Source organism: Vidua chalybeata, chromosome 1 (genome assembly GCF_026979565.1).
Source record: "Vidua chalybeata isolate OUT-0048 chromosome 1, bVidCha1 merged haplotype, whole genome shotgun sequence".
Lineage (NCBI taxonomy): Eukaryota > Metazoa > Chordata > Aves > Passeriformes > Viduidae > Vidua > Vidua chalybeata.
Genome location: NC_071530.1, coordinates 151,969,579 through 151,995,779, shown reverse-complemented (window position 1 = coordinate 151,995,779; position 26,201 = coordinate 151,969,579). Strand labels below are relative to the sequence as shown.

The window sequence follows — 26,201 nt, the reverse complement described above, 5'->3', positions numbered from 1 at the left end:
CACCTTTCAGGAAGTAGTAGAGAGTGATAAGGTCACCCCTGAGTCTCGTTTTCTCCAGGCTAAACAACCCCAGCTCCCCTTTTTAGGCTGCTCTAAGCTTTGCAGGTGTTCTGGGGGTGAGCATCTGCCCCTTTCATCACATTCTCTTCCTCCCTATCTTGGCTACCTCTCTCCAGGCTTGTCTATATTCCTGGGCTTTGCCATTGGAGATGGGAAAGCAATCCATATGACTTAGGGAGGTGCTCCTATGCTCCTCGCAGTCTTGTGTGTGTTCATCCGTAGCGCTCGTCTCAGCTGGGCCCAGCAAGGTCACAATGTGGGGTCCCATTGCTGGGCTGTGACTGACACATGGAAAGGAAACCTCATGGAGGATGAGGAGAGGAAGAAGCATGAGGGGAACAATTTCTCATCCATTGGTTAGTCAACCCTTCAAGCCCACATGTCTGCAGTTTAGAGATAAGGATGTCCTGTGGGACTGTTTTAAGGCCCTGATAGAACTCCAGGAACATGACACCGGTTGCCATTCCCTTGTCAAAAATAGCATTCTGCCTTGTGATCCTGATGGAGCATAAATGGATCCTGAGGTGCCCATGGACCCTCTGATGGAAAAAGCTCCGGCAATTAACCGGGAGAGAATTAGGAAATACGTAATAACGAAAGTAATATGAGGAAGATAAGAACGTCGACTGTCTTATCATGCACGACTGATGGGGCTGCAGAACGCAACAAGGACATGGAGATGGTTGACCAAGAGCAGTGCCAGGAGAAGGATGGGACTAGAGTACCCTTAAAACAAGAAGTTGACAGAGCTGAGGGCTCTTTCAAGCAGGAGGAAAGAAGGCAAATGGGACATGATGTAATTATGGCACGGAATGTCCTCATCGATGACACATCAGTTGTCCTCAGGGTTATTTGAATTTTCGACATGTCCTGAAAGGCAACAGCAACAAGAAAGTGGTCACTAATTCTTGCAATTAAAAGCTGCCACCAAGGTCAGATGGACACGGCCTCAGGGTCAGGACATGCAATTGCAGAATTGCATAGAGGAAAACACTCCCCACCTCATGACACACCAAGCTGGGACAGGCAAGAGTTGCTGCCTAAAAAATGCCCCAAGGCCATGGGACAAGGCTGTCCCACCCCTCCAGGACAAGCATAAAAGCCGGCCCAGAGCCTCTCTCCCTCACACACATCTCCTGACTCCTTGTCCTCCTGCTCCTGCCAGCAGCCAGGTGAGTCTCAATCCCCTGACCCTTCTGCTCCAGCACTCCTGGCCCTTCTCTGCCAGCACGCTCAGCCCCAGCCTCAGCAGCCCTCACACCTCCCCACAGCCCCACAACAGCCTCCATGCTCCCTCACTCTCCTGCATCACTGCCCCTTGCACCCCCACACCCCTGCCCTGACTGACCCCCCTCTCTTCCAGGCACCCTCCACCCCACAGCCATGGCCTGCAACACACTCTGCCGACCCTGCGGACCCACCCCACTGGCCAACAGCTGCAACGAGCCCTGTGCCCTGCAATGCCAGGATTCCCGCGTCGTTATCCAGCCTTCTCCCGTGCTGGTCACCCTGCCAGGACCCATCATGACCTCCTTCCCCCAGAACACTGCCGTCGGATCCACCTCCTCGGCTGCCGTGGGCACTGAGCTCAGTGTGCAGGGACAGCCCATCTCTGGTGGATTTGGTGGCTTTGGCTACGGCCTTGGCTACAGCCGTGGGTTTGGCTATGGCTGTGGCTATGGGCTGGGAGGCCTGGGCTGCTATGGCAGAAGGGGCTATGGCTACAACTGCTAAGGGCCCTCAGCACCACCCCTGACACCAGCCAACCACTCCCTGGAACACATTTCAGGCATTGAGGACGCCTCTCAGGGCCAAGGCTCTCAAACTGGCTCAGCTTTTCCAGCTCCTGCTCGGAGGGTACCAAGCAAGGCAGTAGCCAAGGGGCCAGCCCAGACTGCCTGCAAGCATGGCCCATCTCTGTTCCTGCTCTCCTCCCACTCCATGCTCTGCATTGCCCCTTCAGCTCTGTCCAGCTCCCTCGGCTGCAAACCCCTTGTCCCAAGCCAGCGACCATTGGGCACCTCTGCCTGGCTGCTCCCACTGTGGGGCAGCAAGGCCTTGGTGCTCTGGCCAAACCATCTGCAAGCAAAGGGGCCTTGGTTGTTAGTTGCTCTCCCTGTACCTCAGCCTGGCCTCTTCCACTTAATGCTCACGACTTTCACTGTTCTTTATGCCTCAATAAAATTCTTTTGCATTGCACATTGTGAAGTGTCCTCTTCCTTCACGGGCGCACACTGGCACACTTCGCTTTTCCATTGCATCCTACAAACTGTTAGCTTGCTTGATCCCAGGCCTGGATACACTAATGCTGGTCTATCCCTGCCTCTGATAGACTCTGTACGGGTCTTGATTTCACTTTGGCTGGACACCAATTGCTCCAGACCCTCATCATCTTCCAGGGTCATCTACAGCTCTGCTTGAGCACGTCCATGTCTTCCAAACACGCATTGCCAGTCTCTGAGGAGCAGAGCAGAGGGACAGAATTCCCCTCTCATTGCTGCTCCCACTGTGGGGAGGAGGCCAGGACATGGGGAGTTTCTCGTGTGTGAGTGTTCATGGCCAGGGCATGTTCAATTTTTCATCCACCAACATCTCAGGTCCTTCTCCTCTGGGCTGCTCTCAACCCCTGCATTGTCTAGTCTACAGTCATGTTTGGCACTGCTCCATACCACTTGCATTTGGCCATGTTCAGCTTCATGAAACTGACAATATCCCACTGCCCCAACCTCTTCCAGCCCCTCTGAATGCCATCCCTTCCTTCCTTCCTTCCTTCCTTCCAGACAACTAACCCCACTACTCAGCTTATTCTGGTCTCTGATTTTGCTGAACATCCCACTCAATCCCACCGCCATGTCCCTGACAAAGACAGGAAATAATACTGGTCCCAATAGGTGTGGATATTCTCAGCTCAGTCAGAGAAAAAGAGAAAGGTATTTCTAACCAGGCAAGAACCTAAGAAGCAGTTGGGAAAGAATGTAAATAATTCTCTAATCTATCTTGTTGTTCACATTGTTTATAAATATGTTCTGCCACTGTGCGTCATTCACTGCACACCAATGGTGTGAGATGTTTTTACTCTAAGACCAATGAAATTAGTCTGCACGATGTTCTCTATATATAGAGCAGTGCATTTGAAATAAATCAGAGTTCATTCCCTTTACCTTCTAACTTGGAGTCATTCTGTTCCCGTCCTGCTCAACAGTGACAAATAGGAGCTTCTGCCTATTTGTAATTGCTTTTCTCCACACACATGGAGCCACAACGGCTTGACTTAGACTGTCCTCTTTGAGTTAGACCATCCCATCCATGCCTTATCAACCACATGGTCCAACCACAAGTCCACATCTTTCCAGAGTGAATACACAGATGTCTTCTGGTACAGGAACAAATGCTATGCACAAGTCCAGGTACATGATATTGTTCCCTCTCCCCTCATCCAACAAGGCTGGAACCAATACCAGCTCATTAAAAGGTGCCACCAAGGTCAGACAGACACATCCCCAATAGCTGGACATGATACAGGAGAGCTGAGGGAAGCAAAACACTTCCCACCTTATGAATTGCCAGAGATGATGCCTGAAAAAATGCCCCATGACATGGCCAATGGCTGTCTCAAACCTTCAGCCCCAGATCATCCTCAAGGTCATACTCTGGATATTATCCAGCAGAGTCTTGTCTTCCTTGTTCCCAGTAAGCCAGAGACAAACATAGTTCTCTAGTGTGAGCAGAGAAGAGCAGAGGGGCAGAATCTCCCTCACCTGGAATGGAGCAATCCCAAACATGCACGATACAGGCTGAGTGAGGAGAGGATTGAGAGCAGGCCCAAGGAGGAGCGCTTGGGGTGTTGGATGAAGAATTGGATGTGCCCCACCCATATGCACTCACTGACCAGAAATTCCCCCTGTGTCCTGGGCTCATCCCCCACAGCACAGGAGAGTGGGGGAATCTTGGCCTCTGCTCTCCTGTACTAAGATCAGAGTTCTGTGTTGAACTCTGAGCCCACAAAGACAAGGAATGTTGTTGTCGAGCAGGACGGGAACACAGAATTCTAGATCAGAAGGCAAAGAAAATGAGCTCTCTTCTTATTTCAAATGTACCACTCCATATATGGAGAACATCGAGAAGACTAATTTAATTGGTCTTAGAGTAAAAACGTGTCACACCATTGGTGTGCAGTGAATGATGTACAGTAGCAGAACATATCTATAAACAATGTGAATAACAAGATAGATTAGAGAATTATTTATATTCTTTCCCAACTGTTTCCCAGGCTCTTGCCTGGTTAGAAAACCTTTCTCTTTCTCTCTGACTGAGCTGAGAATACCCACAAAGGAAGACATGGACCTGCTTGAGCAGATATGTAGAAGGGCCTGGAAGATGATGAGGGTCAGGAGCAACGGGTGTCCAGCCAAAGGGATCACACAGCCTGGATGATGAGGGGCTTGTGTCAGAGGCAGGAAGAGATCTGCATTAGTGTATGCAGGCTTGTGATTCAGTAGCTGAAGGTTTGATGGAATGCACTAGAAGAGCAAAGTGTGCCAGTGGGTGGTAGAACTGGGGAAGTAACATATAAAAGAGGTCTTGGAGCACTTTTTAACCCACCCCAGTGGTCTCTACAAGCCTGGAACAGTACTGAGCAGGGATTGGAAGCATCTTGGGAGAAAAACAAAGAAGGACTCATCTGAAGCTATGATGCAGGAAAATTTTATTGAGGTAGGACAGTGAAAACTCAGGAGCAGCCAGTGGAAGGGAGATGGTCTGAGATGCAAGTAGGGCGACCATCAGCCGAGCTGCTTTGAATGCAGCTTTGAATGCAGGAGGTTGTGCCAGGCTTTCTGCCTTACTGACGGAGCAGCCCAGCAGAGGTGTCTCATGGTCTCTGGCTTGGGAGAAGGGGTTTGCAGCAGAGGAGACCACACATACACAAAGAGGTGATGCAGAGCAGGGAATGGAGGAAGAGGAGGAGGAAGATAGGCGTGTTTTGCATGCAGCTCAGGCTGGCCATGTGGCTACTGCCCTGCTTGGTGCCCTGAGAGCAGGAGCTGGAAGGGATGAGCCAGTTTGAGAGCCTCGACACAGAGAGGTGTCCTCAATGCCTGAGATGTGTTCCAGGGAGTGGCCATCAGGAGAGGTGCTGAGGGTCCTTAGCAGTTGTAGCCGCCCCTTCTGCCATAGCAGCCCAGGCCTCCCAGCCCGTAGCCACAGCCATAGCCAAATCCACGGCCATAGCCAAAGCCACCAAATCCACCAGAGATGGGCTGTCCCTGCACACTGAGCTCAGTGCCCACGGCAGCCGAGGAGGTGGATCCGACGGCGGTGTTCTGGGGGAAGGAGGTCATGATGGGTCCTGGCAGGGTGACCAGCACAGGGGAAGGCTGGATAACGACGCGGGAATCCTGGCATTGCAGGGCACAGGGCTCGTTGCAGCTGTTGGCCAGCGGGGTGGGTCCGCAGGGTCGGCAGAGGGTGTTGCAGGCCATGGCTGTGGTGTGGGGAGTCCCTGGAAGAGAAGGGATGAGGTAGGGCAGGGGTGTGGGCTGTGAGGGGCAGTGATGCAGGAGGGTGAGGGAATGTGGAGGCTGTTGTGGGGCTGTGGGGAGGCGTGAGGGCTGCTGAGGCTGGGGCTGAGTGTGCTGGCAAGGAGGGGCCAGGAGTGCTGGAGCAGGAGGGTCAGGGGATTGAGGCTTACCTGGTTGTCTGCAGGAGCAGGATGGAGAAGGCGTCAGGAGAAGTGTGTGAGCGACAGAGGCTCTGGGCCGGCTTTTATGCTGGTCATGGAGGGGTGGAACAGCCTTGTCTCATGGCCTTGGGGCATTTTGCAGACAGCAGCTCTTGCCTGTCCCAGCCTGGTGAGTCATGAGTTGGGGAGTGTTTTCCTTCCCACAGCTCTGCAGTGTCATATCCAGCTCTTGAGGCTGTGTCCATCTGACCTTGGCGGCAGCTTGTAGAGATGGTATTTGGGCGGATTTGATTCTTAGATGTGTGTCAGGGAGAGCTGAATAAGCAGTCAGAGTGCAGCAGAAATGCGATGTCATCAGTGCCGTCATTTTTTGGCCTTCGTGTTCTGTGGTTTGTGGCTGCCCTGTGAAGACTGGGCTCCTCTTCTGTGCCACTGGATGTCCATCAGTCATTTTGTTGCACCCAGGAATGTTGAGGGAGCTTCTGATGTCCTGGGGAGGTCACTGAGAAATATGTTGGAAAGGTTCTGGTGCCTGGGAGCTGCTCCTGATTTCTGAAATAGAGCTTATTCTCTTGTGTCTTGTATGCGAGCAAGAGGGACAATCTGGAAAACGGAGGCTGATTAGGCTGAACGTGTTCCATTGTTATGGTACATTTGGATTTCCGAAATGTATTCAACCATGTACTCTGTCAATTAAAGTGTATTCCTTGGCCTCATTACGAAATCTGGTAAATAACAACAAACCAGGCTTGATCCCTTTTTTCCCAAACTTATATGTGACATCAATTCACTTATTCCGCATTCAAGCCACAGGGTGTCATAACTTATAATCATAAGTCTTAATGTTTTGTTTCTATGAGCAAAACCAAATAATTAGTAATGGACAGCCAGCAAGCTCCTCTTTCCTTCTTTGCCATGGTTTGGTTGTTCCTTTGTGGAATTGTGCAATTTCATGTTTTGCTCCTGAGGCCATCTCCACCTGACCTTGGTGATACTTTTTAGTGGCGAGAATTAGAGGCCAAGGTGGTGTTGTGGATGATGCATGCCAGGACGTGCACATGGCCAATGGCTGTCAGGACATGTAGAAGATTCAAGCAAAGCTTACAAGGATTGGGGTGCCGTCACTGAGGTCATCCCATGGCATATTGACACCATCTCCCATTTGCATTCTTGCCTCCTGCCTGGAAGAACTCCCAGCTCTCTCAGCTTCTCCTCATCTTGAGGATACGCCACTCCCATCAGTGCCTCCCTGCACTGCTCTTGGTGTACCACGTTCGTGTCCATGTGGCCTCACCTGTGGTGGGGAACAGGATGTTCAACTCCCTCAATCTGCTTTATTTCTGTTCCTAATCCTGTCCTGGTAACTGCTGGAGTTTTTTAAAGGGTACATGGTGACCGCAAGATCCTTTTATTCTCTAGCAGGAACAGGAGGTCCTTCCCTTCTAGAATGCTTTGGTTGCCAAGGGAAGGGCAACTGGTGCCATCCTGAACCTCTGTCAGGGCTTTAACACAGTCTCAAGTAACATCTTTATCTCTGAACTGCAGGCACGTGTGTTTCAAAGGTGGTCTAATGAATGGATGAGGAGCAGACAGAGTGTGATGGTCGAGGCTCTCTGTACAGGTGGAGAACAGTGATGAGGCCTCCAGGCCTCTGCCTTGGTCTGATGATTTTGAATACCTTTATCAAGGAGATGAGCAGTGAGACTGAGACCACCCTCAGCATGTTGGCAGGTGCCAGGGAGCAGAGCAGTGCAGTTGACACAAGAACAGTGAGGGATCCCACCAGGAGGGACACTGGGAATGTTGAGAACATAAGAACCTCATGTGGTTCAACAACTCCAAGTTCAAGGTCCTGCACCTGGGCTTGGGACAGTCCCAGACATGAGCACAGCTATGGAGAGGGAATCCTTAAGAGCAGTTCTACAGAGAATGACCTGAGGATTCTGGTGGACCAAAATCTTAAAAGGAAACAGCAACATGAATTTTCAGCCCAGGCCACCAGCCATTTCCTGGGCTGCATAGAAAGAAGTGTGGCCAGCAGAAATAGCTGGGGGTTAATTGGAGACATGAGAATGTCATTACTGTCACCAACAGGTGACAAAATAGGGACCAGAATAGGGACAACAACAGAGACCAAAAGGTTCAAGAGAAGGCCATGCATCCTTGCAGCAAAAGAGCTTCAGGAAAAGGGTTTCTAGCAGATTGACACTTCCTGTCTCCTCAGAGATAAGGATATCTGATTTGGGGTGATGTGCTGGGCTTTACAGTAGAAGAAAGACATGCACTTAGTGAAGAAAGAAGAGTGCAGGAACTGCAAGAGGTTGAGGGGACTGAAGAATCCTTGTTGTGATTGGAAATGGGAAATGTGTTAGGTTTATTTTTGCAAGAAGGGAAGAATGGACAAAGGAGATGCTGCAAGTATTCCATAGCATGACCTCACTCATAACACCCCAATTCTTGTAGGCTTTGTTGTTGTCTTTTTCGTGCCTGACACAAACCAATAATGCGGCCAATCCTTTGACCTCTACTCCTCAAAATTAAAAACTGCCACAAAGGTCAGATGGACACAACCTTTGGAGAAGGACACAGAATCACAGAATTCCACAAAAACACGCCGGCACCATGACAGAGGAGGAAATGGGATCACAATGACCATCAAGGAGCAATTAGTGTTTTTTCCTAACAGGGACAAAATATTACATCTGACAGGATATAAGTTATGAACCATATGGCTTGAATGCAGAATATGCTAATTCACGTCAGAGACCAGCCTGGGCAAAACGTGATCAAGCATCACTGGTTAGTTGTTTATTTGATTTCTTAAAGAGGTAAAGAAATACACTTTAAATGACAGAGTAGGTTTCCAGGTAAAGTTGAGAAATCCAAATGGACCACAGCATTGGACCAAGTTCAACCTAAGGAGGCTTTAATTTCTAGATCCTCTCTCTTGATCCTACACAAGAAACAATTGCATGGGGTCTCCTTCATCCATCACGAAGATGGATGGAACCAGGAACCCAGTTCCGAGGAACTGGGAACTTTCCAACCTCTTGCAGACTCACCTCCCCAGGACATAAGCAGCTCCCTCAGCATTCCTGGGTGCAACACAATCACTGATGGACATCCAGTGGAACAGAAGAGTCCTGGTACCCTCAAACCACAGGATGTGTGCCACAAAATGACAGCACTGATGACATTGAATTTCTGCTGGGCTCTGGTTGTTTATTCAGCCCTCCCTGACTCACATCTAACAATTAAATCTGCCCAAATACAAATGCAATGAAGTTGCTGCCAAGATCAGATGGAAATGGTTTCAAGAGCATGACACAGAGTTGCAGAACTACATGGAGGAAAACACTCCCCCACCTCATGACTCCCTAAGCTGGCCCAGGCAAGAGTTGCTGCCTAAAAAATGCCCCAAGGCCAAGGAACAAGGCTGTCCCGCCCCTCTAGGACAAGCATAAAAGCTGGCCCAGAGCCTCTCTCCCTCACACGCTTCTGACTCCTTCTGCTCCTGCTCCTGCAGACAACCAGGTGAGCCTCAATCCCCTGACCCTCCTGATCCAGTACTCCTGGCCCCTCTCTTCCAGCACGCTCAGCTCCAGCCTCAGCAGCCCTCACGCCTCCCCACAGCCCCACAACAGCCTCCACATTCCCTCACCCTCCTGCATCACTGTCCTTCACACCCTCACATCCCAGCCCTGCCTCACCCCCTCTCTTCCAGGAACCCTCCACACCACAGCCATGGCCTGCAACACCCTCTGCCGACCCTGCGGACCCACCCCGCTGGCCAACAGCTGCAACGAGCCCTGTGCCCTGCAATGCCAGGATTCCCGCGTCATCATCAACCCTTCCCCTGTGCTGGTCACCCTGCCAGGACCCATCATGACCTCCTTCCCCCAGAACACCGCCGTCGGATCCACCTCCTCGGCTGCCGTGGGCACTGAACTCAGTGTGCAGGGACAGCCCATCTCTGGTGGATTTGGTGGATTTGGCTACAGCCGTGGATTTGGCTATGGCTATGGCTATGGGCTGGGAGGCCTGGGCTGCTATGGCAGAAGGGGCGGCTACAACTGCTAAGGGCCAGCCCAGGCTGCCTGCAAGCATGGCTCATCTGGCTCCTCTTCTCCCACTCCCTGCTCTGCATGGCCCCTTTGGCTCTGTCCAGTCCCCTCTGCTGCAAACCCCTTCTCCCAGGCTAGAGAACATTGGGCACCTCTGGCCAGCTCTGGCAGGCTGCTCCCACTGTGGGGCTGGAAGTCCTTGCTGCTCTGGAAAAACCTCCTGCGAGGAAAGGAGGTTTGGCTGATGGTCACCCTACTTGCACCTCAGCCTGCTCTTTTCTACTGGTATGCTCATGATCTTTCATTCTTCTACGTCAATAAAGTTTTCTTGCATCATAGCCTCTGATGACTCCTCCTTCTTTTTTCTCCCAAGACTTTTCCAGTCTCACTCAGCACTAAGCCAGGATTGTAGTTATCACTGGGGTTAAAAAGTGTACCAAGACCTCTTTTAGGATTTATTTCCCCAGTTCTACAGGCATGCTTTGGTCTTCCAGTGCGTCCCACAAACCCTTCTGTTAATAGAACACAGGGCTGGATAGACTAATGCAGGTCACTCCCTGCTGCTGGCACAAGTCCCTCTGGGTGGTGTGTTTGCTTTGGGTGGACACCAGTTGCTCCAGCCCCTCGTCATCTCCTCAGCCCACTAAGTGATCTGCTCAAGCAGGTCCATGTCTTTCTTATCATGGCCATGCGTCCTTGCAGCAAAATAACTTCTGGAAAAGGGTTTCTAGCAGATTGACACTTCCTGTCTCCTCAGAGATAAGGATATCTGATTTGGGATGATGTGCTGCGCTTTACAGTGAAAGAAAGACATGGATTTAGTGAAGTAAGAAGAGTGCAGGAACAGCAAGAGGTTGAGGGGACCAAAGAAACCTTGTTGTGATTAGAAATGGGAGACGTGCAAGGTTTATTTATTGTAGGGGTCCTACAGTTGAACACACAATTCCAGTTGTGCCAGAGATGAGAGGAAGCTATGAATCCCCTGCTCACCTGCCACCCACGCTGTGGGGATGAGCACAGGACACAGGGGGTTTCTGGTCTGCAAGTGCACATGGTAAGGGCATGTCCAATTCTTCATCCACCAACACCCCAAATCCTTCCCCCTTGGGACTGCTCTCAATCCCCTCATGACCCAGTCTTTATCCTGCATGTTTGGGATCGCTCCAATCCAGGTGCAGCAGATCCTGCCCCTCGGCTCCTCTCTAGTGACAGGGGAGAACTCTTGATCTATGGGCTACTGGGAATAAGGAAGACAAGATTCTGGTTAGAAGATCCGGAGCACAGCCTTGAGGACAATCTATGGCTGGAGGTTTGGGACAGCCTCGGCCAGTTATCCCAGGGTGATTTTTCAGGCAGCAACTTTTGCATGGCACAGCCTGGCGAATCATAAGGTGGGAGGGTTTTTCTCCCCACAGCTCTGCATTGTTATGTCCTGCTCTTGAGACCGTGTCCATCTGACCTTGGCAGCAGATTTGATGAGTTTGTGTTGGTTCCAGCATTGCTGGATGAGGGAAGAGGGACCAATAGCATGTACCTGGACTTGTGCAAAACTGTTGTTCCTTTGCCAGAAAACATCCTTGTCTCTAACCTGGAGAGATGTGGATGTTGGTTGGACCATTTGGTTAAGAAGGAAATGGGTGGGATGGTCTCACTGAGAGAGTTATGAAGGAGTCAATGGCTCCATGTGTGCGTGGAGAACAGGGATGAGTGGTGACCCTCAGAGACTCGTGTTCACCCATTATCACTTCCCATCTCTGTCAGGGACACGGGGAGAACAATTGAGTGTCCCCAAAGAAAGAATGTGAGTAACAGTCAAGTGAGTGCTGTGGTTTATGGTCTGAGGGAAGGGATGGTATCCAAAGGGTTCTGGACAGGCTGGAGAGATGAGCTGGTGTGAAGCTCGTGAAGGTCAACAGGGCCAAGAGGAAGGTCCTGCACCTGGATTGGATCAATCTCAGTAATGGATGTTGGATGGGTAATGAGTTAATTAACAGCATCCCTGAGGAGAAGGACTTGGGATGTTGGTGGATGAAGAATTGGACGTGTCCTGGCCACGTGAATGAGCTGAGCAAAAATCCCCCATGTCCTGGGGTTATCACCCCACAGTGCACATTCTGCCCCTCTGCTGCACTCTGATGAGGCTGGACTTGTGTGTTCACTCTGAACACACAAAAATAAGGGAAGACATGGAACTCCTCCAGCAGATCTGAAAATGGCCTTGGGAGATGATGGGGGTCTGGAGGAGCTGGTGCCCAGGCAAAGTGAGCACACCAGCCAGGAGGGCCTTGTGTCAGAGTCATGGATAGACCTGCATTGGGGTATCCAGGCGTGTGTTCAAGCAACTGAAAAGTTGCTGTGGCACAATGGAAGGGCAAAGTGCACCAGTGGGTAATGGAATTGAGGAAATAATTCCTAAAAGAGGTCTTGGAGCACTTTTTCAACAATCCCAACAGCCTCAACAGCATTGGCTTAGTCTCAAAGTGTCTAAGGAGAAGAATGAAGAAGGAGTCTTGTGATGCTATGATGCAGGAAAATTTTATTAAGGTAGAACAGAGAAAACTCAGGAGCAGAAAGTGGAAGGGAGCTGGTCTGAGGTGCAAGGAGGGCGACCATCAGCCAAGGCAGCTTGCATGCAGATGGTTTGGCCAGAGCACCAAGGCCTTGCTGCCCCACAGTGGGAGCAGCCAGGCAGAGGTGCCCAATGGTCGCTGGCTTGGGAGAAGGGGTTTGCAGCAGAGGGAGCTGGACAGAGCTGAAGGGGCCATGCAGAGCATGGAGTGGAAAAAGAGCAGGAACAGAGATGGGCCATGTTTGCAGACAGTCTGGTCTGGTGCCTTGGCTACTGCCTTGCTTGGTGGCCTGAGAGCAGGAGCTGGAAGTGCTGAGCCCATTTGAGAGCCTTGACCCAGAGATGTTTCCTCAATGCCTGAGATGTGTTCCAGGGAGTGGTTGGCTGGTGTCAGGGGTGGTGCTGAGGGCCCTTAGCAGTTGTAGCCATAGCCCCTTCTGCCATAGCAGCCCAGGCCTCCCAGCCCATAGCCAAATCCACGGCCATAGCCAAGGCCGTAGCCAAGGCCGTAGCCAAAGCCACCAAATCCACCAGAGATGGGCTGTCCCTGGGCGTTGAGTTCACTGCCCACGGCAGCCGAGGAGGTGGATCCGACGGCGGTGTTCTGGGGGAAGGAGGTCATGATGGGTCCTGGCAGGGTGACCAGCACAGGGGAAGGGTTGATGATGACGTGGGAATCCTGGCATTGCAGGGCACAGGGCTCGTTGCAGCTGTTGGCCAGCGGGGTGGGTCCGCAGGGTCGGCAGAGGGTGTTGCAGGCCATGGCTGTGGTGTGGAGGGTTCCTGGAAGAGATGGGGTAAGGCAGGGCAGGGGTGGGGGGTGTGAGGAGCAGTCATGGATGAGGGCAAAGGAGTCTGGAGGCTGTTGTGGGGGTGTGGGGAGGTGTGAGGGCTGCTGAGGCCAGGGGTGAGTGTGCTGGAAGAGAGAGGTCAGGGTTGCAGGAGGAGGAGGGTCAGGGTCTTGAGGCTCACCTGGTTGTTAGTGCAGGAGAAGGAGAAGGCGTCGGGAGAAGTGTGTGAGGGAGAGAGGCTCTGGGCCGGCTTTTATGCTGGTCCTGGAAGGGTGGGACAGCCTTGTCCCATGGCCTTGGGGCATTTTGTAGGCAGCAGCTCTTTGCTGACCCAGCCTTGTGAGTCATGGTGTGGGTCGTGTTTTCCTTCCCGATATTCTGTGATTCTATGCCCTTCCCTTGATGCTGTACCCATCTGACCTTGGCAGAAGCTTTTAACTGGGAGCATTACAGGTCAAGGGTTTGGTATTTTTTTGACTCAGGAATGTAGAAGAAGCAAACAAAGCTGACAGAAATTTGGCTGTTTTCTCCTGTCTTCAAATGACCCCCAGGCATTCCTGTTGACCACACCTGTTTTTACACCAGGATGTGGTTGTTTTTTCTGGGCAAAAAAAATCCACATTGCTGTGTTGTTTTGGTCCACCAGAACCGGCAATTCTTCTCTGTGGTCTTGCTCTCAAGGAGTTCTTCTCCATAGCTGTGCTCATGTCTGGGACTGTCCCAGCCCAGGTGCAGGACCTTGAACTTGGAGTTGTTGAACCACACGAGGTTCTTGTGTTCTCAACATTCCCAGTGTCCCTCCTGGTCGGAATCCCTCACTGTTCTTGTGTCAACTGCACTGCTCTGCTCCCTGGCACCTGCCAACATGCTGAGGGTGGTCTCAGTCTCACTGCTCATCTCCTTGATAAAGGTATTCAAAATCATCAGACCAAGGCAGAGGCCTGGAGGCCTCGTCACTGGTCTCCACCTGTACAGAGAGCCATCGACCATCACACTCTGTCTGCTCCTCATCCATTCATTAGACCACCTTTGAAACACACGTGCCTGCAGTTCAGAGATAAAGATGTTACTTGAGACTGTGTTAAAGCCCTGACAGAAGTTCAGGATGGCACCAGTTGCCCTTCCCTTGGCAACCAAAGCATTCTAGAAGGGAAGGTCCTTGTAGTCCTGCTGGAGCTTAAGTGGATCATGAGGTGGACATGTACTCTTTGGAATAAAAATCTCCAGCAGTTACCAGGACAGGTAATCTAGGAGAAGAAATACAAGCAGGCTGGAGGAGTTGACATTCCTGTCCCCCACCACTGTTGGGGCTCCAGAGTGGAACAAGGACGTGGACATGGTTGACCAAGAGCAGTACAGGGAGACCATGACATTGATAATACTGGGGTATCCTCAAAATGTGGAGAAGCTTGAAGATCTGGGAGTTTCTTGAGATGGGAGGCAAGAATGCAAATGGGACATGTTGTCAATATAGCATGACCTCACTGATGTCTCCCCCGTTCTCCTCAGCTTTGAATCTTCTACGTGTCTTGATTTATGTCACCAAAAAAACACACGCTGGTCTCTAATTCTTGAATTATGAGCCGCCGTCAATGTCACATGGACACAAACAAAAGAAGAAGACATGACACTGCAGAACAACAGGAAGGAAAACACTCCCCTGCTCTTGACTCAAGAGGCTGAGCAAGGCAAGAGCTGCTGCCTAAAAAATGCCCCAAGGCCATGGGACAAGGCAGTCCCACCCCTCTAGGACCTGCATAAAAGCCGGCCCAGAGCCTCTCTCCCTCACACACTTCTCCTGACACCTTCTCCGTCCTGCTTCTGCTGACAACCAGGTAAGCCTCAAGACCCTGACCCTCCTGCTCCTGCAGCCCTGGCCCTTCTCTGCCTGCAGGCTCAGCCCCAGCCCCTGCAGCCCTCACGCCTCCTCACAGCCCAACAACAGCCTCCACATTCCCTCGCCTGCCAGCCCCCCACCCCTGCCCTGCCTCACCCCCTTCTCTTCCAGGCAACCTCCACACCACAGCCATGGCCTGCAACACCCTCTGCCAGCCCTGCGGACCCACCCCGCTGGCCAACAGCTGCAACGAGCCTTGTGCCCTGCAATGCCAGGATTCCCGCGTCATCATCAACCCCTCCCCTGTGCTGGTCACCCTGCCAGGACCCATCATGACCTCCTTCCCCCAGAACACCGCCGTCGGATCCACCTCCTCGGCTGCTCTGGGCAGTGAGCTCAGTGCCCAGGGACAGCCCATCTCTGGTGGATTTGGTGGCTTTGGCTACGGCCTTGGCTATGGCCGTGGGTTTGGCTATGGCTGTGGCTATGGGCTGGGAGGCCTGGGCTGCTATGGCAGAAGGGGCTATGGCTACAACTGCTAAGGGCCCTCAGCACCACCCCTGACACCAACCAACCGCACCCTGGAACACATCTCAGGCATTGAGGAAACATCTCTGGGTCAAGGCTCTCAAATGGGCTCAGCACTTCCAGCTCCTGCTCTCAGGCCACCAAGCAAGGCAGTAGCCAAGGCACCAGACCAGACTGTCTGCAAACATGGCCCATCTCTGTTCCTGCTCTTTTTCCACTCCATGCTCTGCATGGCCCCTTCAGCTCTGTCCAGCTCCCTCTGCTGCAAACCCCTTCTCCCAAGCCAGCGACCATTGGGCACCTCTGCCTGGCTGCTCCCACTGTGGGGCAGCAAGGACTTGGTGCTCTGGACAAACCATCTGCAAGCAAGCTGCCTTGGCTGATGGTCGCCCTCCTTGCACCTCAGACCAGCTCCCTTCCACTGGCTGCTCCTGAGTTTTCTCTGTTCTACCTTAATAAAATTTTCCTGCATCATAACATCACAAGACTCCTTCTTCATTCTTCTCCTTAGACACTTTGAGACTAAGCCAATGCTGTTGAGGCTGTTGGGATTGTTGAAAAAGTGTTCCCAAGACCTCTTTTAGGAATTATTTCCTCAATTCCATTACCCACTGGTGCACTTTGCCCTTCCATTGTGCCACAGCAACTTTTCAGTTGCTTGAACACACGCCTGGATACCCCAATGCAGGTCTATCCATGACTCTGACACAAGGCCCTCCTGGCTGGTGTGCTCACTTTGCCTGGGCACCAGCTCCTCCAGACCCCCATCATCTCCCAAGGCCATTTTCAGATCTGCTGGAGGAGTTCCATGTCTTCCCTTATTTTTGTGTGTTCAGAGTGAACACACAAGTCCAGCCTCATCAGAGTGCAGCAGAGGGGCAGAATGTAAGAGTCCGTCTGAAGCCCCTCATTTTCCATTCTGCCTTCCGATTGCCACGAGAAAGAATCCCTTCCCCCACTGCAGTTCCGGCTTAGAACAGGACACAGTGCAGGTGCAACCACTGAACCGTCATGCTAGCTGTTCCGAACAAGGCCTGGCAAGAACTTGGCAAGGAGTTGGCAAGGACTTGGCAAAGCCAGCACGGGACAGCCTGATGCGCGGCCTGCTTCTAATCTCCGTTCTTAAGCCAAATGAACTTTTGGGGTGACTCCTGTGGTCCTTCATTGAAGACCCCTCATCTGCCTCGTTACCAGTGTGACAAACAAAGAATGAGAACCCTCCTCCCAAGGGCTGAGACTGAGACCCCTGCTATAGGGAGGAGGGGAAATTGGTGGTCTGACCACTAATGACATGACCTGTTTCCCTTCAGTAATTTTACACTTGTTCCCCCCTCTTTCCTCTGTGGACTATAATTGGACCCCCGAGTCGACCAGAACTTCGAAGACTTCCCCGACACGACAGACGGATCCCCATCGTCCGGACCACTGAGGATCTCGCCTGTGTTGGTAGCTATTCCCATACCCCTCTTCTCTCTCTCTCTCTATCCTTCTATCTCCTTTCTGATCCCCACTATCGCATTTACTGTTTTGGCCCCTAATAAAGGTGCATTTGTTGTGATTAACTGATAGTCCCTTGTTGTTTGCCTTGGTTGCACTTTTGGGATTGGTGAAAAGAACCATCACGACACCCCGCAATAAGCGGATCGTGACAGCACTGTGGGGTGATAACCCCAGGACATGGGGGATTTTTGCTCAGCTCATTCACGTGGCCAGGACACGTCCAATTCTTCATCCACCAACATCCCAAGTCCTTCTCCTCAGGGATGCTGTTAATTAACTCATTACCCATCCAACATCCATTACTGAGATTGATCCAATCCAGGTGCAGGACCTTCCTCTTGGCCCTGTTGACCTTCACGAGCTTCACACCAGCTCATCTCTCCAGCCTGTCCAGAACCCTTTGGATACCATCCCTTCCCTCAGACCATAAACCACAGCACTCACTTTGGTGTCATCCCCAATGTTGCCAAGGGGACACTTAAACCCACACTCCATATCCCTGACAAAGACGGCGAGCTGCAATGGTTCCAATATGAATCCCTCTTGGTCATCACTAATTCCGGCACTCCACACTGGGACATGGAGCTAGTGATCACAACTTTTGAGTGAGACCATCCTGCCCATTTCTTATCCAGCTAGAGGTCCAACCATCAGGTCCAGCTTAGAGACAAGGATGTTTTCTGGCAAAGGAACAACAGTTTTGCACAAGTCCAGGTACAGGCTACTGGTCCACCTTCCCTCATCCACCCATAGTGGAACCAATACCAACCCATTAAAGCTATCACCAAGGTCTCATGGACATGACCTCAAGAGCAGGACATGGAATTTCAGAGCTGTTTGAAGCAAAACAGGCCCAACCTCATGACTCACCAAGCTGTGCCAGGCAACAGCTTCTGCCTGGAAAATGTCCCAATGTCATGGGCCAAGGCTGTCCCAGACCTTCACCCATGGATCATCCTCAAGGCCATACTCTTGATATTATCCAGCAGAGTCTCATCTTCTTTGTTCCCAGTAACCCAGAGATTAAGAGTTCTCCAATACCACCAGAACAGAGCAGAGCAGAACCTGCTGCACCTGGATTGGAGCAATCCCAAACAAGCAGGATAAAGGCTGGGCGATGAGGGGATTGAGAGCAGGCCCAAGGAGGAGCGCTTGGGGTGTTGGTGAATGAAGAATTGGATATTAGATGTGCCCCAGCCATGTGCACTCACTGACCAGAAATTCCCCCTATGTCCTGGGCTCATCTCCGCAGCGTGGGCAGCATAAGAGAATGGGGGAATCTCAGCCTCTGCTCTCCTGTACTAAGATTAGAGTTCTGTGTTGAACTCTGAGCCCACAAAGACAAGGAAGACATGGACCTACTTCATAGGATCTGTAGAAGGGCATGGAAGAGGATGAGGGACAGAAACAACTGTTCTCCAGCAAAAGTGAACCCACCACCCAGAGAGGCTTGGGCCAGAGGCAGAGATAGATCTGTCTTAGTGTATCCAGGTCTGTGATTTAGTAGCTGAAGGATTTGTGGGATGCACTAGAAGAGCAAAGTGTGTCAGTGGATAGTAGAACTGGGAATTAAATCATAAAAGACGTCTTGGAGGACTTTTTCATCCAACCTCAGTGAACTCTGGAAACCTGGATGAGAGCTGAGTGAGACTGGGAGGGTCTTGGGATCAGAAAGAAGAAGGACTTATCATAAAATGTGGTGCAGAAAAACTTTATTGAGGTGGAAGACTGAAAGGCCATAAGGAGCAAATGGAAGGGAGCCAGGCTGAAGCGCAAGTAGGGCGAGCAGCCGAAGCCCATTGCTTGGAGGAGGTTTTGCCAGACCATCAGTGCCTTCCTGCCCCACAGTTGGAGCATGGTGTGCCGAGGGCCATTAGCAGATGTAGCTGCCCCTTCTGCCATACCAGCCCAGGCCGCCCAGCCCATAGCCAAATCCACGGCCGTAGCCAAGGCCAAAGCCAAATCCACCAGAGATGGGCTGTCCCTGCACACTGAGCTCACTGCCCAGAGCAGCCGAGGAGGTGGATCCGACGGCGGTGTTCTGGGGGAAGGAGGTCATGATGGGTCCTGGCAGGGTGACCAGCACAGGGGAAGGGTTGATGATGACGTGGGAATCCTGGCATTGCAGGGCACAGGGCTCATTGCAGCTGTTGGCCAGCGGGGTGGGTCCGCAGGGCTGGCAGAGGGTGTTGCAGGCCATGGCTGTGGTGTGGAGGGTCCCTGGAAGAGACGGGGGTGAGGCAGGGCAGGGGTGAGGGATGCAAGGGGTGGTGATGCAGGAGGGTGAGGGAATGTGGAGGCTGTTTTGGGGTTGTGGGGAGGTGTGAGGGCTGCTGAGGCTGGGGCTGAGCATGCTGGAAGAGAGGGGCCAGGGGGTACAGGAGGAGAAGGGTCAGGGGCTTGAGGCTCATCTGGTAGTTGACAGGAACAGGAGGAGAAGGTATCAGGAGAAGTGTGTGAGGGAGAGAGGTGCTGGGCTGGTTTTTTTGCTCGTCCTGTATGGGCAGGACAATTTTGTCCCATGGCCTTGGGGCATTTTGCAGGTAGCAGCTCTCGCCTGGCCCAGCCTGGTGAGTCATGAGGTGGGGAGTGTTCTCCTTTGTCCATTTCTGCAATTCCATGTCCTGCTCTTGAGGCTGTGTCCATCTGACCTTGGTGGCAGCTTCTAAGTAGGAGTTGGTCTTTGGGAGGATCTGACTGTTTAGTGCGTGTCAGGGAGGGGTGAATGTGGAAGCAGCACCCAGGAAATGTGCAATGTCATCAGTGTGGTCATTTTGTGGCAGTTGTGTTCTGTGGTTTGTGGGTGCTTTGTGAAGACTTGGACTCTGTTTTGTGCCACTGGATGTCCATCGGTCATTGTGTTGCACCCCCAAATGCTGAGGGAGCTGCTGATGTCCTGGGGAGGTCACTCTGCAATAATTTGGAAATGTCACAGTGCCTGAGAGCCCTTCCTGACAGAGGAAAGAGAGCTCCTCCCTTTTGTGTTTTAAATGACATCAAGAAGGAAGATCTGGAAAACAAGAGCCAATTCAGGGCTGAACTTGTTCCAGTCTACTTGTATTTTGAAATTTACACAATTTACATGACAATATACTCTGTCATTTAGAGTGTATTCCTTGACCTCATTCAGGAATCCAGTAAAGAACAAAGAGAGCCCGATACCTTTTTTCGCAGGCTGGTCTCTGACATCAATTCCTTTTTTCCGCATTCAAGCCACAAGTTTTCAGAACTTATAATTAGTAAGTCTTAATGTGTTGTTCCTGCGAGCAAAACCCAATAATTACTAACGGACAGCCAGTAAGCTCCTCTTTCCTTCTGTGTCATGGAGCAGTTGTTCCTCTGTGGAATTGTGCAATTTCATGTTCTGCTCCTGAGGCCATCTCCATCTAAATTTGGTGGCAGGTTTTAGTTGCAAGAATTAGAGACCAAGGTGTTGATGTTGATTGTGCATGTCTTGACACATCGAAGATTCAACCACAGCTTAGGAGATCTGCGGTGTCATCACGGAGGACATTCCATGGTACGCTGACATGGATTATTGTCCCATTTGCATTCTTGCCTCCTGCCTGAAAGAAATTCCAGCTCTCTCAGCTTATCCTCATCTTAAGGACCCTCCACTCCCATCTGTTTCATGGTTTTCCTGCACTGCTCTTGGCCAACTGTGTTCATGGCCTTATTCCACAGAGGAGCCCCAACAGTGGTGTGGAACAGGAGGATCAAATCCCTCAACCTGCTTGTATTTCTTTTCCTATCCCTGTCTAAATACCTGCTGGAGCTTTTCATAGCCAAGGGTACATGGCCACCTCATGACCCATTTATGAAATTTCAGCCCAGAGCAGCGACCATATCCCAGGCCGCAGGGAAGTAGGTTTGGCCAGAAGGAATGGCTGGGGGTTAGCTGAAGACATGAAACAACACCCAGATTCCTGTAGGCTTTGTTTGCCTCTACTACATTTAAAACAAAACCAGTACCAATCCATTGGCTTTTTTTTCTCCCGATTGGTCAAGGTCAAATGGACACGGACTCAGGGGAAGGACACAGAATTGCAGAACATAAGGAAGGAAAAACACTCCCCACTTCATGACTCACCAACTGGGCCAGCCAAGGGATGCTGCCTAAAAAATGCCCCAAGGCCATGGGACAAGGCTGTCCCACCCCTCCAGGACCAGCATAAAAGCCAACCCAGTGCCTCTGTCTTTCAGACTCTTCTGATTCCTTCTCCTTCTGCTCCTGCCAACAACCAGGTGAGTCTCAAGCCCCTGACCCTCCTGCTCCTGCCCCCTTGGCCCCTCTCTTCCAGCATGCTTGGACCCAGCCTCAGCAGCCCTCACACCTCCCCACAGCCCCACAACAGCCTCCACATTCCCTCACCCTCCTGCATCATCACCCATTGCACCCCAATAGCCCTGCCTCATCCCTTCTCTTCCAGGCACCCTCCATACCACAGCCATGGCCTGCAACACCCTCTGCCGACCCTGCGGACCCACCCCGCTGGCCAACAGCTGCAACGAGCCCTGTGCCCTGCAATGCCAGGATTCCCGCGTCATCATCAACCCCTCCCCTGTGCTGGTCACCCTGCCAGGACCCATCATGACCTCCTTCCCCCAGAACACCGCCGTCGGATCCACCTCCTCGGCTGCCGTGGGCAGTGAGCTCAGTGCCCAGGGACAGCCCATCTCTGGTGGATTTGGTGGCTTTGGCTACGGCCTTGGCTACGGCCGTGGGTTTGGCTATGGCTGTGGCTATGGGCTGGGAGGCCTGGGCTGCTATGGCAGAAGGGGCTACTACACCTGCTAAGGACTGGTTCACCACCTTGGTGCTGTGGCAACAGCTCTTGCTAGCAAAGCACCTTGGCTGATGTTTGCCCTACTTGCAACTTGTACTGGATGCGTTCCATCTTTTTCTCCTCTGTCTTCAGTCTTTTACCTCAATAAAGTTTTCCTGCATCAAAGCCTGAGATGTCTCCTCTTCTTTTTGATTTCAAATTGTCTCACATCTTTACCCAGCACAGTGTGTGGCCTTAACAGGTCATTGGCATAGGCAGAAAAAGGGCTGAACACCTTTCTTAGGACATATGTCCCCACCAGTAATCACAAGAATTGCACAGGAAGCAGGGTGGGAGTGTGACCTTCCAGAATATGTCACAAACCCTTCACCTGCTACACCAAAAGCTTTGACACACCAATGCTCTCCTGCTCACGGCTCTGAAAAAGCTGCTACATGGCAGTAGATACTTGACAAACTCTCTTTCCCAGCTGGATCCTCAAACCCTCCCTGTAAACAGTCACAAAATCATACATTTTGGGAGGAACACCGGAGTGCAAGAGCTTCATTCCCTTCTGCCCAAGTCAGACCAACAAGATCAGGAATTCCAGGACCATGGGCAGTTCCAGTTCTGGATCTCCCAGGACAGACTCCAATACCTTTTCCATTCTGTGCCCACTCTCACACTGAAAAATACTTCTCTTCCATGCCCCTGGAATTACATCTGTTTTCACTTGTGTCGTTGCCCTATTATCCTTCACATTTGGACTGCTGAGGATGGCTGTGATCCCTCATCTTCATTCCCTACCGTCAGGGATTTGCACTCACTGATGACATGCCTCTCTCCATCCTTGTCTCCTGGGAGTCACAGCTCTCTCGGTCTCTCATCTGTGAAAGATCTCCCAGCCCCTTTAGAATCTTGTTGGCCATGAACTGGTTTTGTTTCTAAGTCCATGAGCATCTTCCACTGGGGAGCCCAGAAGTGCCCAAACCATACCACATGGGACCCAGTTAGTGCTCTAAAGAGAGGAAGGGCCACCTCTCCTGAATTCATGGCAAGCAGTGTCTGAAATCTATTTTGGACACTGATGATGCCTTTTCAACTAAAGCTTCAGTGCAATCTTGTGGTCCCTTTTCTCTCCATCAGCATCACAGGGTCCTGCTCAGCAGAGCTGCTTTCCAGATTCTCAGCCCACAGCATGACCCAGGGCCCAGTGCTATTCCTGCCCAGATCCAGAACTTCACATTTCTCCCTCATGAAATGCAGGAGATTCCCTTTACCCTCAGTCTCCAGCTCCCTCAGACTGGTGGCACAACCAAGTGGTGCCTCAGACACTCCACCATCGGCCAGCTCGCTGAGGAGGCAACTCTCCAACTGCCCACATGGAATGGAAGAGTCCAGGTGCTCACACCTGGCACAGACACAAAGCCCAGACCAGCCTGACAGACCTGGGACAGTTTGGGACCCTGCTAGATAACACAAGCACAAACCCAAAACCATGAGTTCCACAGAATGACCTCACTGATGACACCCCAGCTCTACAAATCTTGGTCACATCTTCAGTCACGCACCATCAACACCTGCCTTTGGTCTCAAATACACGTTTTAAAGGAGGAATGACTGCAATGGAAGGGGCAGCTCCTCATGCACAGCACAGCCGAAAAGCCCACAGCAGCCTGACATGGCTGCGATGGAATGGGGCCCCTCTTCACAACACACCCACAAAAAAATCCCATAAGAGTGCCACAAAATGACCTCACTGATGACACCTGTAATTTTCCTAGGCTTTTTTGGAATATTCTGGTTTCTCTGACACACGTTTTCCATGTCAGTGCTCCCAAATACAAATTCTCACTTTAAAGCTGACGCCAAGGTCAGATGGACATGGTCTCCTTAGAGCAAGACAAGACACGGCAGAGTTGTGAGAAGGAAAACACTCCCCACATCATGACCTGCCAGGCTGGGCCTGGCAAAACCTGCTACCTGCAAAATGCCCCAAGGCCACGGGACAAGGCTGTCCCACCCCTGCAGGACCAGCATAAAAGCCGACCCAGAGCCTCTCTCCCTCACACACTTCTCCTGACACCTACTGCTCCGGTGCTGACAACCAGGTGGGCCTCAAGCCCCTGACCCTCCCACTCCTGCCCCCTTGGCCCCTCTCTTCCAGCAGGCTCAGCCCCAGCCTCAGCAGCCTTCACATCTCCCCACAGCCCCACAACAGACTCCACACTCCCTCACCCTCCTGCATCACTGCCCCTCACACCCCCATAGCCCTGCCCTGCCTCACCCCCTTCTCTTCCAGGGACTCTCCACACCACAGCCATGGCCTGCAACAACCTCTGCCGACCCTGCGGACCCACCCCGCTGGCCAACAGCTGCAACGAGCCCTGTGCCCTGCAATGCCAGGATTCCCGCGTCATCATCAACCCCTCCCCTGTGCTGGTCACCCTGCCAGGACCCATCATGACCTCCTTCCCCCAGAACACCGCCGTCGGATCTACCTCCTCGGCTGCTCTGGGCAGTGAGCTCAGTGCCCAGGGACAGCCCATCTCTGGTGGATTTGGTGGCTTTGACTATGGCCTTGGCTATGGCCATTGGTATGGCTATGGGCTGGGCTGCTATGGCAGAAGGGGCTGCTACACCTGCTAAAGGCACCACCTTGGGGTTCCGGCAACAGCTCCTGCAAGCAAAGCACCTCAGTGATGGTCTTCCTACTTGCACCTCACACTGGATCAGTTCTGCTTCTTCCTTCTGCCTTTTAATTCTTTTGCCTCAATAAAGTTGTCCTGCATCAGAGCCAGACATGTCTCCTCATGTTTGTAAATTCTGGTGGTCTCACATCCTCACCTCTCACAGTGTCAGTCAGACAGGGCATTGGGGTGAACGGAAAAGGGGCACAACACATTTCTTAGTAAATATATCACCACCATTAACAACCAAGACTGACACAGGTAGCACAGGACTGGGAGGACCTTCCAGAACCTGGCACAAGCCCATCATCTGCTATACCAGACTTTTGACACATTAATGGTCTCCTGAGCACAGCTCTGGTAGAGTGACTCCATGCCAGCACACACTAGGCAAACTCTCTTCCCAGCAGAACTCTTGCACCCTCTCAGCAGAGTCACAAAATCACCCAGTTGGGCAGGAATTCTGGCATGCAAGTTCTTCATTCCCCTCTGCTCGAGAAAGACTAACAAGTGCAGGATTTCCCGTACCATGGAAGTTCAGGTTTGGCTCTCCTAGGACTGAGACTCCACCACGTCTTCTGCGCTCTGTCCACCCTCACACTGAAAAATTCTTCCCTTCTTTGCCCATGGAATTCCATCTGTTTTCACTTGTGTCCTTGCCCTCCTTTCCTACATGGTTGCACTGCTGTGAATAAATGGACTCCCTTGACTTCATTCCCTGCCATCAGGGATTTTCATACATTGATGATACCCTGCTGTCTATCCTTGTCTCCCAGCTCTCCCAGCCTCTCCTAAATGACAGATTCTCCAGCCCTTTCAGTATGTTGGTTGTCCTGCGTGTCCGTGAATTAAATTTCCCTATTAGGAAACGAAACCTCCGCTAAGGAAACCTAAGTTCATTCCCTCTTCTCTACAGCTTGGTGAAAGGGAGACAAGACTGGTGTTAAAAAAATTCCATTCAGACAATTTCAGAGAGCAATAAGGTCAATCCTCTTCTTCTGAAAATTGAACAGCTCCAATTCCTTCAACTTCTCCTCACCTGTCTTGTTCTCCTTATCTTTCAGCTGTTTTCCTTTCCGTGTGTCAGTCAGAACTCGGCACTGTGACCCCACAGTGTGACCATGCTGGGCCCAGCTGAGACGACTGCCATGGATCAACCAGAACTGGACTTTGAGGAGCTTGGGTGACCTTCATAAATCTCAGGAACTGCTTTCCCATCTCCATTGAGAAAGGCCTGGCATATAGACTGGTCAGGAGAGATGGAGCCAAGGCAGGCAGGAATGTAGTGGAAGGAGCAGCCCCTCAGCCCCAGAACACAGGCAAAGCCCAGACCATCCTGACATGGCTGGCAGGGAATGGGGCCCCTCTTCACAACACACACAAAAACCACAGCACACCAGTATCACAGGGTGACATCAGCGATGATATCCCACCTCTCCCAAGCTTTGGTAACATCTTCACCCCACCCTGACATGCACCATCAGCACCAGTCTTTAACCTCTAATAATCACATTAAAAAGCTCCAGCCAAGGTCAGATGGACACAGACTCAAGAGAAGGACTTGGAATAACAGAATTCCAAAAACAAACACCTGCACCATGACAGGGAAAGGAAGATGATGTTGCTGAGCAGAGCTAGTAATTCTTGGGTTTTGCTCACAGGAACACAATGTTAAGCCTTAAAGGATACAAGTTATGAAACCATACAACCTTAATG

The 26,201-nt window shown here is 51.7% G+C and overlaps 3 protein-coding genes and 4 pseudogenes across 7 annotated transcripts in view; 5 read left to right on the top strand and 2 right to left on the bottom strand.

The window, feature by feature from the left end:
- LOC128783652 (feather beta keratin-like) overlaps positions 1–9,820 on the top strand; it is a 34,072-nt gene extending 24,252 nt beyond the window's left edge. The window contains exon 2 of the mRNA XM_053934601.1: positions 9,465–9,820. Coding sequence (XP_053790576.1) covers positions 9,485–9,820 — 336 coding nt within the window. The 5' untranslated portion in view covers positions 9,465–9,484. The remainder of the gene's footprint in view (positions 1–9,464) is intronic.
- Positions 1,108–1,801, top strand: LOC128783542 (feather keratin B-4-like; annotated as a pseudogene).
- Positions 4,760–5,875, bottom strand: LOC128783525 (feather beta keratin-like; annotated as a pseudogene).
- Positions 9,821–12,338: 2,518 nt separating the features above from the next.
- Positions 12,339–26,201, bottom strand: part of LOC128783602 (feather beta keratin-like) — a 59,165-nt gene continuing 45,302 nt past the window's right edge. For 3 of the 5 annotated variants that reach the window (XM_053934519.1, XM_053934500.1, XM_053934510.1), the window contains one exon: positions 12,339–13,156. In XM_053934519.1, the coding sequence (XP_053790494.1) occupies positions 12,786–13,136 (351 nt within the window). In that variant the 5' untranslated portion in view covers positions 13,137–13,156 and the 3' untranslated portion in view covers positions 12,339–12,785. Of the gene's footprint in view, positions 13,157–18,719; positions 19,250–20,191; positions 20,596–26,201 lie in introns of those variants that run through there. The other 2 variants (XM_053934491.1, XM_053934525.1) reach the window with 2 other exon arrangements.
- On the top strand, positions 14,874–15,852 carry LOC128783564 (feather beta keratin-like; annotated as a pseudogene).
- LOC128783627 (feather beta keratin-like) lies at positions 21,447–21,843 on the top strand. Its single transcript, XM_053934549.1, has one exon. The coding sequence runs from the start codon at positions 21,480–21,482 to the stop codon at positions 21,825–21,827; it is 348 nt and encodes a 115-aa protein (XP_053790524.1). The 5' UTR covers positions 21,447–21,479; the 3' UTR covers positions 21,828–21,843.
- On the top strand, positions 22,778–24,444 carry LOC128783556 (feather beta keratin-like; annotated as a pseudogene).